This window comes from Myxine glutinosa, chromosome 5 (assembly GCF_964187855.1).
Source record: "Myxine glutinosa chromosome 5, kmMyxGlut1.1, whole genome shotgun sequence".
NCBI lineage: Eukaryota > Metazoa > Chordata > Myxini > Myxiniformes > Myxinidae > Myxine > Myxine glutinosa.
Genome location: NC_136265.1, coordinates 43,025,028 through 43,037,670, shown reverse-complemented (window position 1 = coordinate 43,037,670; position 12,643 = coordinate 43,025,028). Strand labels below are relative to the sequence as shown.

Genomic DNA, 12,643 nt, shown 5'->3' with positions numbered 1-12,643 from the left:
GATGGAATATATGGAAAATGCCAAAAAGGAAAGAATGTTGATATATATTCTTCCTAAGTTTGTCTCATTGACCAAAATTAATAGCATTCAGACCATTAGAAATTGGACACAAAATGTTAGTGAGGGTTAAATGTGCTGAAAAATGATAGATTTAGGTTTTGATAAGGTATATCAAATGTTTTTCTTTTTTTTTTTCTTTTTTTTATCAAAGCAATTGTTTTTGAAATTGTATGACTATAAAAACGAGGGAAAATACAACCAATGTACTTTTGTGAACAACAAGATGGAGACACTTATACTGTATTCAATATTGTTACATTTGTGGTTAGCGGTTAGGGTGCGGCTTGGGATCCGAGGATCCTGGGTTCGAATCCAGGTCAATCGCTGAATTAACGCCAGGGGGGTTGACTCAGCCTGTCATCCTTCTGAGGTCGGCAAATTGAGTACCAGTTCACTGGTAATTCCCTGTGTCGCAAGAGGCAACTAACAGGGTTGGTGGCAGGAAGGGCATCCGGCTGTAAAACATTGCTTCAAAAAGGGGACCACGGTGCCCAGAAAAGGCCAACCCCTGCTCTGCAGGGAAAAATGCATCAATCACAGGCTCTATTCCCATCATCTTTCGCAATTCATCATTTGTCTTCCTCTCTCTCAACGATACTCTGATACTCTGATATACTCTGATAACGATACAACGATACTCTGATACATCTCAACGATACTGTCTCTCAACGATACAATTCATCATCCACCGAACCATTCGCATTTCCACCCTTTCCAGCCTTCGTTGCTGCTCTACGTTCATTACCGATGTCTCGCTCCTATAAATCATAAAACTTCTACATGCAGCATACACCTTTCCCTTCAGCTTCAACGACACTCCCCTCCTCGTCAGCACACCACTCAGTTCCCGAAACTTCTTCCATGCACATCTCACTCGAGCAACCGTTGCTGAGTCTGATGCACCTTCTCCATTCAGCATGTCTCCGAGGTAACAAAATGTTTTCACACCTTCCAGCTTCATGCCGTCTCCAAGATCCAACTCAACATTTCCTCCATCTGCAGCTCCCTCTGTGCACACCTTACATTTGAATGTAGCTGCCACACTGGTTAATGACCCTCTCAAACCACTACATTTTTGATGAACCCACTCATCGCACATTGTACATTGAATGGAGTTCACTCCGACACCCTTCCTGCACACAGCACACCGCCACTTCTCAGTTCTTTCACCTCACCACATACTTTATCACTTGCCATCACCTTCGTTTTTCCGATATTCACCTTCAGACCTTTTGTCTCCATACATTCCTTCCACTTGTTCATCTTCTCCTTCAGTCCATCCATACTTTCTGCAATCAACACCAGATCATCTGCATACAACTACTCCCACGGTAAACCCTCCTTTACGTTCTGAGCCAGCACCTCCATCACAGCTACAAATAGTAGTGGACTTAGTACCGACCCCTGATGCACTCCCACCTTCACCTCAAACTCACCACTGTTCCCGTCCTTCATCCTTACAGCTGCGTGCACTCTTTTGTACATTGCCAGCACTACTCTGATCAACCATTCCTCCACTCCTAACTTCCTCAATGCCCATGTCACTACTTCACGTGGAACCCTATCGAATGCTTTCTCCAGATCAACAAACCCAAGAAACAACTTCTTCCTCTTCTCCATGTACTTCTCCTGCAACTGCCTCACAATAAAAAGCGTGTCTGTCGTTCCTCTTCTTGGCATAAATCCAAACTGCATTTCGTCAATCTTCACTTTTTTCCTTATCCTCCTCTCCAACACCCTTTCCAATACCTTGATTCCATGCTCCAATAACTTTATCGCTCGATACGAGCCACAGTCCAGAGGGTCACCTTTCCCCTTGTATAGAGGGACGAGGGTACTCAGTTCCCAATCCACTGGAATGCGGCCTTCTTTCACCACCAGATTACAGATCTCTGTCATTCTCTTCACACCCCAATTTCCCACTGCCTTCAACATATCTCCCACAACTCCTGTCGACCCTCCCGCATTCATTCATTGCTTTTATCGCTTCTTCAACTTCCTTCTCGGTTATCTTCTCTGCCGGTCCTAAAACTGGGTTACTCTCTATGTTGCCATTACATTCATTCTCTGCATTCAACAGTATTTCCATATATCTTTTCCATCTTCCTTTAATTCCATCTGGGTCCACAACGATTTGTCCCACTTCATCCTTCAAGCAACTCACCCCCATCACATCACACCTCTCTTTCGCTATCTGCTTTGCAATCCTGAATACCGCTCTCTGACTCTCTTCCAAATCCAAGCATTCTCCGAACATTTTCCTACATGCCTCCTGCGCCTTTGCTACCTCTTTCATTGCAGCTTTCTTGGCTGCCTTATAACTTTCATGCTCTGCCTTTTCTGCTCCTGTACCCTTCGCCCTCTGCCACTCCTTGAACTTCTTCCTCTTCTCGTCAATCTTCTTTCCAACTTCATCATCCCACCACCATGTGTTAAATAAATTAGATATATATTCCTGTCCCAAGAATGATTTTGGTTCAAATCAGTCATTTCACGGCAACAATTGATTAAATTTTTAGAGTAGCAATGGACTATCAATTGTTGACATATGAATGAAAATGAGGGCTGGAAACCGATATTAATAAGAATTTAGGGCACATTCACGAATAAATATGGGATTTCCATGCAATATAACAACATTATTGGATACTCTTTGGTTGAACCACCATCAAGGATTTATTATTAGTCGATTGAAGTGTGTTTTGGTGTATTTCGAGATTTTAAGGAGCCATCAAGAGAAGCAACTGAAATGTTGTATTTTTCATATATTCTTCATTGCCGAAAATATTAGAATGTGGGTATTTGCCCTTAAGCTATCAAACTGACACGGTTAACCAGGCTTAACCAATGTCAAAGACACACAGCAACTTGAAAAATATTCCAAACAATTGACATCTGAGATGATACCAATCACCTCCTTGCCTCATGGACTATTTGGTCCAGGTGGCTTACAAAGTTCTGGATGAAAGCCTCTCTGTGCACAAAATTTCGACATTCGCTGTTTTAGGAATTCAAATCGCAAGTAACATGGCAGCGAATCATTTCTGCTTTGTAGAAATGAGAAAAGTCCTGCAGTGCACAAAAACCCATTCAAAGCCTGTTAGCTAATCACTATCCAACAGCCCGACGAATGAAAGAGAAAGGACAAACAACAAGGGATAAATCTGCTGAATGAAGTCTGTATCACAGATGTCCTTAAACTTGTGTTCGGGATAAATGCAAAATGATTGACCGTGCTTGCGGCTGTGTATAACCAGATAGGTTGGCCTGTTTACTGTTTCCATTTGAACCCTAGCTCATAATTTGGAAACGCATGCAAAAATTACAATGGGAGTAAGTATACATGGTTAGTAAGGAAGGTTTTCCTTACTAATTATTAATTTACTCTGAAAGAATACAAAAAAGAAAAAGTTGTCTCTTGTGTCTCGCACTGTCATGAGTATTTTATTCCAGGAACATTCAGAATGCTCCTGGCATGACTCCTGACCTTGTATGAAAAAAACGACAAAAAAAACAACATATATATATATATATATATATATATATATATATATATACAGTATATATGTGTTGAAGGTAAATGTTTTTTGAAACGATTCTCCATTTCCCCAAATGTTTTACTTGCACATATATTTTACTTTCGTCATGCATGTTTTAATGGTAAATTATTGCCATAATTTTTATGAAGAATATGAAACTCATTTGCCTTCTTTTTTTGTTTCTTCCTTGACCCAACCTAATATCACAGAGTTTTCACTGAATGCATGGGGAAGATCAATGTCGACTTCTACCTTGAAGGGTGCCAGATGAACCCTTGTGTGGATGAAACGGAGCATCTTTGTGAACTGCTGAAGACTGCTGCCTTTGCCTGCGGTGCAGAGGGCATCTGTGTGGACTGGCTTCCTTTGGCAGAATTCTGCGGTATACACCTAGAAAATGTCCTCTGCTTATGTCCTAAAGAATGCGCCCACCCGGCTGTATATGACTGATTATTTTCATTGACACACGGCATTAACAGTACTTGCTCCGAATTGTGTGCCTGCGATACATCACTCTCAGTACCCTTTTGTGGACCTAACACCCATTGAGATCCTGTTGTTGGTGTGCGAATTATGGCATGTATACATTGTGTTTGTGCGGCATGTCTTCACAGCATACGAGTGTCCGCCCGATATGGTACACCGTCCATGTCGCGCCATGCCTGTGAACATCTGTGGTACTTCTTCGTAAGTACTGCTTCTTAAGAGCAAGTGTATAGGCAAATTGAGTGTGATGGTGGTAACATCAAAAACAACAACTAATAATAATAATGATGATGATCGTCAGGTTGATTCAGTTTGTAGTGACAATAACAATTAATGAAGACTTTCTGTACACTTGCATCTCAATTTGGTTCCTTGTGTATATTTCTGCAGTGTGCCCACAAACGAAGTTGTCCCAGAAGGCTGCTTCTGCGCTGGGGACAAGAAGCAGTTGAATATCACTTCTGACATCTGTGTTGATGAATGTCCCGGTAAGACCCAATTAAAGAGGCAAAACCATCTTTCCCAATCAGCCCTCTTACTTATAGTTTGCTGTGTTTCCTGCCCTCCTGTCTCTTTCCTATTTTATTGTTCATTCATTCCCTGCTTCATCTTCTTATTATAATAGAGCAAACGTATATAGTTCGCTATGTATGTATGTATGTATGTATGTATGTATGTATGTATGTATATGACGAAAACGTCTTATTCTTCTTCAAATATAATTACCACGTTCTTAATTGCGTTAAGACTGCTGAGACCCCTCAGACCTTTGATGACCCTTTAATTCCCCCAAGACCCTTCAGACCACCAAGACCCCTGAAGTCCCAAAATACCATGAAGACCCCCAAAGACCCAAAATACCCTTCAAGGCCCTGAGGCTCAATAAGACCCTGAATACCCAAAGACCCTGAATACCCAAAGACCCTGAATACCCCGAACACCCAAAACACCCCGAACACCCAAAACACCCCGAAGATCCAAAACACCCCGAAGACCCAAAACACCCCGAAGACCCAAAACACCCCGAAGACCCAAAACACCCCGAAGACCCAAAACACCCCAAAGACCCAAAACACCCCGAAGACCCAAAACACCCCGAAGACCCAAAACACCCCGAAGACCCAAAACACCCCGAAGACCCAAAACACCCTTAAAGGCCCAGAGGATCCAAAAGACCCTGAAGATCCAAAAGACACAAAATGGTCAAAGATGCCTACCTCTCTGAAACGACGTGTGGTGAGGTGCGCTCCGCGCGCCCAGTCACGCTAGTCTGTTTAATTGTTGCCCCACTGTCAGTTCATTTCCTTTCCCCCTAACTCACCCTTACTCACCCTGCTCTTTTATGAGTCTCGATCTTAAAAATGAAATCAAAACGAAAATTAATTGGCTAAATTTAGTTTTACCTGTCACACGACAATTGCGAGATGTTTATAAAGAATAATGTTTGTGCACATCTCCTTGAAGCGTCAATAATTCAACCTTGTTTTTGGGTTTTATACAGTGCAACTGAAATCAGTAATCGGCACTCCGATGTTCAGATGACCGAATAATTGCCGATATCTGCCTACGCCAAATACCAGTTCCGATATGGGTCCAGCATATATATATATATATATATATACAAACATACATACATATACAGTATATACAGTATATACAGTCACGTGAAAATGTAAGTACACCCAATGTGAAGTTTTGACTTTTTCAACATATTTCAACATACAGCTATTTGATCTTCATTTCAACAATATTGATAGATGAAGGTGATATAATATAACAAATATCATGAAACATTTACATTTTCTACTCCATTGTATAATTTAAATGAACATAAATGCAAATCTCGCATGTGGAAAAAGTAAGTACACCCCTACATTTATCACTACTTCAAATACCTAAAATTAGAATCAGGTGCACCAGCTCAGGTGCAAATGATTAAAACATCATTTGAGAGGATCTTGGAGGAACCTGTCTTATTTAAACCTCAGACATTTAGTTTGGTTTGCTCTTTGTTGTTGAAGTGTGTGGCGTCACCATGCCTAGATCAAAAGAGCTCTCTGAGGCCTTCAGAAATAAGGTTATAGATGCCTACGAGTCTGGGAAGGGATTTAAAAAGATCTCCAAACAATTTGAAATCAATCATTCGACTGTCCGGAAGATCATCGACAAGTGGAGAAGATTCCAAACAACTGTCAACTTGTTCAGGCCAGGCCGCCCCAGCAAGGTCAGCCCGAGAGCAGACCACAATATGCTGAAAGAAGTCTATAAGAACCCCAGAATGTCATCACAGGACCTACAGGTAGCTCTTGCTACTGTTGATGTCAAAGTGCACGAGTCTACCATTCGAAAGAGGCTGCACAAATTTGATCTACATGGGAGGTGTGCCAGGAGGAAACCTTTGCTGTCCAGAAAGAACATCAGGGCAAGACTAAAGTTTGCCAATGAACACCTAGGCAAAGACCAGCACTTCTGGAACAATGTGCTCTGAACAGATGGGTCAAAGGTAGAGCTATTTGGCCACAGTACCAGAAGACATGTTTGGCGAAAACCAAAGACAGCATTTGACCACAAGAACCTGATACCAACTGTAAAACAAGGTGGTGGAAATATTATGGTTTGGGGCAGTTTTGCTGCATCATGGCCTGGACAGCTCACCATCATAGAATCCACTCATATGTGCTTGAGGATAATGTGAGGCCATCTGTCTGAAAGTTGAAGCTCACCGAAGGTGGACCTTGCAGCATGACAATGACCCTAAACATACCAGTAAATCCACCAAGGAATGGCTGAAAAGAAAGAAATGGAGGGTTCTGGAATGGCCAAGTCAAGCCCGGATCTAAATCCCATCGAGATGTTGTGGGGGGATTTGAAACGAGCTGTGCATGCAAGAAACCCTTCAAACATCGCACAGCTGAAAGAATTCTGCATGGAGGAGTGGGCAAAAATTTCTCCCAGTCGATGTCAGAGACTGGTAGACAGTTATAAGAAACGCCGACTTGAGGTTGTTTCTGCCAAAGGGGCAATACCACCAATAAGAGCCAAGGGTGTACTTACTTTTTCCACATGCGAAATTTGCATTTATGTTCATTTAAATTATACAATGGACTACAAAATGTAAATGTTTCATGATATTTGTTATATTATATCACCTTTATCTATCAATATTGTTGAAATGAAGATCAAATAGCTGTATGGTGAAATATGTTGAAAAAGCCAAACCTTCACACGGGGTGTACTTACTTTTTCACGTGACTGTATATACTATATATATATATATATATAACCGGTGTGTACCTCGGTTTAGAATAGGTACACTGTATCCCTGCGTGTCGTAAGAGGCGACTAAAGGGGTTGACGGCAGGAAGGGCATCCTGCCATAAAAAAACATTGCCTCAAAAATAGAACCATGACAATTACAACTACATATGGGCAGGGTACAGCCCGAAGTACCCCGTGGGGGACCCCACTCCCTCTCGTCAAAACTCAAGGTGGGGAACCCGATCGAAGCAAGGGTGGAAATCACTCCATTTATGACGACGAAACGTCTGATGCCCGACGTGGAGATCGGTTTCTGAGGTTTGGGACATGGAATGCAGGGAGAATGACAGGGAGATCAGGAGAAGTGGTGGAAGTGTTGGTCAGAAGAAGAGTGGACATATGTTGTGTGCAGGAGACGAGATGGAAGGGAAGTGGTGTGAGAATGGTGAAGGGTAGGCAGGGACAGAAATACAAGTTTGTGTGGCAAGGGTGCCCAGAAGGTGTGAATGGTGTTGGTGTCCTGTTTTCTGAGGAGTTTGTAGACAGTGTGGTGAGTGTGACTAGAGTGAGTGAAAGGTTGATGATGGTGAAAATTATGATTGGAAAGCTCTTGGTGAACTTCATCTCAGGATATGCTCCGCAGGTTGGTCGGAGCGATGAAGAGAAGGACAAGTTCTGGTGTGCAATAGAGAACCTGATGGAAAACGTGAAAGATGAGGAAGTTGTTGTGGTAGGAAGAGACCTATATGGACATGTAGGAAGGAGTATGGATGGTTTTGAGGGAGTTCATGGGGGTTACGGATATGGTGTGAGAAATGGAGAAGGTGAAAGGATTTTGGAGTTTCCTGATGGAGCTGATTTGTTGATTTGTAATACTCAGTTCCAGAAAGAGGATAATAAGCTTGTTACATACACGTCAGGTGGGTCGACGACAACCGTTGACTACCTGCTGCTGCGTAGGCGAGATAGGGGGCACCTCCGGGACACAAAGGTGATCCCGGGGGGAGGAGGCTGTTTCACAGCACCACTTGGTTGTCTGCGACATAAGGGTGAAAGGTGCGAGGAGAGCTCGGCGGGTGAAGTACCAACCGAGAATGAAGGTGTGGAGGTTGAAAGAGGTGACAGTGAGGGAGGCATTAAAAGAGAGGCTGAGTATGGCAGAGGATGATGTGGTTGAGCTTGAAAGTGGTTGGATGTCAATGAAAGATAGTCTGTTGGGAGCCGTTGTTGAGGTATGTGGATGGACAAAAGGACCACCGAGGCACTCGGAAACATGTTGGTGGGATGATGAAGTTGGAAAGAAGATTGAAGAGAAGAGGAAGAAGTTCAAGGAGTGGCAGAAGGCAAAGGGTATGGGGGCAGAAAAGGCAGAGCATGAAAGTTATAAGGCAGCCAAGAAGGCTGCAAAGAAAGAGGTAGCATAGGTGCAGGAGGCATGTAGGAAAATGTTCGGAGAATGCTTGGATTTGGAAGAGGGTCAGAGAGCGGTATTCAGGATTGCAAAGCAGATAGCGAACGAGAGGTGTGATGTGATGGGGGTGAGTTGCTTGAAGGATGAAGTGGGACAAATCGTTGTGGACCCAGATGGAATTAAAGGAAGATGGAAGAGATATATGGAAATACTGTTGAATGCAGAGAATGAATGGGATGGCAACATCGAGAGTAACCCAGTTTTAGGACCGGCAGAGAAGATAACCGAGGAGGAAGTGATAAAAGCAATGAAGAGTATAAAAGCGGCAGGGCCGACGGGAGTTGTGGGAGATATGTTGAAGGCAGCGGGATATTGGGGTGTGAAGAGAATGACAGAGATCTGCAATCTGGTGGTGAAAGAAGGCCGCATTCCAGTGGATTGGGAACTGAGTACCCTCGTCCCTCTATACAAGGGGAAAGGTGACCCTCTGGACTGTGGCTCATATCGAACGATAAAGTTATTGGGGCATCGAATGAAGGTATTGGAAAGGGTGTTGAAGAGGAGGATAAGGAAGAAAGTGAAGATTGACGAAATGCAGTTTGGATTTATGCCAGGAAGAGGAATGACAGACGTGCTTTTTATTGTGAGGCAGTTGCAGGAGAAGTACATGGAGAAGAGGAAGAAGTTGTTTCTTGGGTTTGTTGATCTGGAGAAAGCATTCGATTGGGTTCCACGTGAAGTAGTGACATGGGCATTGAGGAAGTTAGGAGTGGAGGAATGGTTGATCAGAGTAGTGATGGCAATGTACAAAAGAGCGTGCGCAGCTGTAAGGATGAAGGACGGGAACAGTGGTGAGTTTGAGGTGAAGGTGGGAGTGCATCAGGGGTCGGTACTAAGTCCACTACTATTTGTAGCTGTGATGGAGGTGCTGGCTCGGAACGTAAATGAGGGTTTACCATGGGAGTTGTTGTATGCAGATGATCTGGTGTTGATTGCAGAAAGTATGGATGGATTGAAGGAGAAGATGAACAAGTGGAAGGAATGTATGGAGACAAAAGGTCTGAAGGTGAATATCGGAAAAACAAAGGTGATGGCAAGTTGTAAAGCATGTGGTGAGGTGGAAAGAACTGGGAAGTGGCCCTGTGCTGTGTGCAGGAAGGGTGTTGGAGTGAACTCCATTCAATGTACAATGTGCGCTGAGTGGGTTCATCAAAAATGGAGTGGTTTGAGAGGGTCATTAACCAGTGTGGCAGCTACATTCAAGTGTAAGGTGTGCACAGAGGGAGCTGCAGATGGAGGAAATATTGAGTTGGATCTTGGAGACGGCATGAAGATGGAAGGTGTTAAAACATTTTGTTACCTAGGAGACATGCTGAATGGAGAAGGTGGATCAGATTCGGCAACGGTTGCTGGAGTGAGATGTGCATGGAAGAAGTTTCGGGAACTGAGTGGCGTGCTGACGAGGAGGGGAGTGTCGTTGAAGCTGAAGTGAAAGGTGTATGCTACATGTGTGAGAAGTGTTATGATTTATGGGAGCGAGACATGAGTAATGAACGTAGAGCAGCAACGAAGGCTGGAAAGGGTGGAAATGCGAATGGTTCGGTGGATGTGCGGAGTATCGTTGAGAGAGAGGAAGACAAATGATGAATTGCCAAAGATGATGGCAATAGAGCCTGTGATGGATGCTGTGAAGAGGAACAGGTTGAGATGGTTTGGTCATGTGTTGAGCAAGGATGAAAGTGACTGGTTGAGAAGTGTGATGGAAATGAATGTAGAAGGAAGTGGAGGACGGGGAAGACCGAGAAAGACTTGGCTAAAGATGGTCGAAGAAGAAATGCGGGCAAGGGGGTTAACAAGGGGAGATGCAGAAAATAGGGCAAAACGGAGAAGATTGTCAAGGGGACCGCAAGGCTAACCCCCGCTCTTGCAGGGAAAATGGTCTTAAAATGCCTGTTGTGTATATGTATGTATATATATATATGTGTGTGTGTGTGTGTGTGTGTGTGTGTGTGTGTGTGTGTGTGTGTGTGTGTGTGTGTGTGTGTGTGTGTGTGTGTGTGTGTGTGTGTGTGTGTGTGTGTGTGTGTGTGTGTGTGTGTGTGTGTGTGTGTGTGTCACATTGCTATCAACTAATTTTAAAAACCTAAGTTACAGAAGTTTAACATCTTCACATTACACATCAAGTAAAGTGGGATATATGTGTTATTTAATGGTGGGGTCCTTGTGGTTGACGTTTATGAGATAAGAGATCAACTCTTCCTTAAAAGACATGAACATAACGCTCATCTAATACCATGGCATTTATTTATTGCATCTTTCGAAGGGCATACGTAAAGTTCTTGTAATGAGATATTCCAAGACACGCCGGCATTTTGTCATCTGATTTTATCATGTCTCCCGGTTTCAAATGCGCTCAACGTTTGTCCGTCAAACTGTCTATGCCAGGAAATGCTGCATCCGATGGGTTGGAAAATTGAGAATTTGTTTATTTGATGATTTGCTTTTGAATTGCTTGGATTTCACATTGATCATACATATTTCTACTGAATCTCGCACCAGTGCTTTGCTTGCATAATATATAATTAATTACAAAGCATCTGATGTGCATATGGAAATCAATAAATAAGAGTCTCTATGACAGTTCAGGTATGCTAATGCTTGTTTTTGGATGTGTTTCTCAGAGTGCTACAGCAGTGATGGAACGCCTAAAGTGGTACGTTTAATGTGTAACCTTCACTTTCTGTAAATTGAATCGAATTATTGACTGAGATGCTATTCTTTGTCTCAGACTCTCACTCCTGACCACACTATATATCTTGACTCGTTTTTTTCAAAACTATCAATGTATCTTGACTTCCCGACACACAGTCTACTTCCTGACACATACGATCTATACTAGCTGACACACACTCTACCTCCTGACATGCGCCCTACCTCTTGACATTGACTTTAACTCTTGACATGCAATCTGTGTAATAACAGTCTTTAACGGCTGACCCAAACTCTAACTCTAATTCTTGATTTGTCTTCTTCAAATTGGACTCTGTTCTTGGTCTTCTTGAAGCTTGACCGAACTTAACTTTACAAATTGATGGTTTCTGATGTGTCCAGGCTGGTGAAAGATGGACAGAGGGTTGTTCCATGTGCACCTGCAACCTTGGGCAAAAGACGACGTGTGAAATTGCACCATGCCCCATCCCATCGTTGAACTGTCTATTCGACCTACCACCCGTGGTCACTCCAACACAGCAAGGAGAATGCTGCCCGGACTACAAATGTCGTATGTCTTGCCTTGCTCAAACACGCTTTGTACACTGTAAATAACTCCCCCAATACAAGTTGAACTATATTTTGGGAAATGCAGGATCTTCGACAATAATTATCAAGTTGCTGTACCCAAATTGATCTCCCTGGTAAAGCAGGCAAATATTTAATAAGCCCGTATTAGATCTGTCAAAAAGATTCCCCCTTCCCCGTCCCAAGTCCCACACTTAAACCGCCAAAGAGGCTTAAATTAACAAAGAATATTCACTTGTTCTAACGCATCCAAGTTGATGGAATTATGGCCAGACAACAAAGTTCGGCTTTTTGAAAGACACCACTACCCCAAATGGGGCTGGCAGGATTGCTCAAAAGTAGTGAACTCACCTTTAAGTCCTTTTTGTATGCTAAGTCATGGATGGTGGAAGAGCTAGAACACTGCGGAAAGAAAGGGTGAAGCGCTAACAGTAGGGCTGATGGACAAAATAGATGGAGACGGACAAACAAAGGATGCAAGTAAGAATTATGGGTAAGAGAAGACACATGGGATGGACAAGATGGATACCCTCGCTAACTCCACCCAAATCCATACTCCTTCCAATTTTCCAGTTTTCCCACCTTGCAGTTT

General features: G+C 43.1%; 1 protein-coding gene across 1 annotated transcript in view; it reads left to right on the top strand.

Moving 5' to 3' along the window:
* The window catches only part of LOC137427608 (uncharacterized), a gene marked incomplete at its 5' end in the record, with an annotated part of 34,261 nt that overhangs the window by 14,989 nt on the left and 6,629 nt on the right, over window positions 1-12,643 (top strand). Inside the window, 5 exons of the mRNA XM_078777280.1 lie at window positions 3,809-3,981; window positions 4,214-4,286; window positions 4,476-4,573; window positions 11,436-11,467; window positions 11,866-12,034. Of these exons, the coding sequence (XP_078633406.1) occupies window positions 3,809-3,981; window positions 4,214-4,286; window positions 4,476-4,573; window positions 11,436-11,467; window positions 11,866-12,034 (545 nt within the window). The remainder of the gene's footprint in view (window positions 1-3,808; window positions 3,982-4,213; window positions 4,287-4,475; window positions 4,574-11,435; window positions 11,468-11,865; window positions 12,035-12,643) is intronic.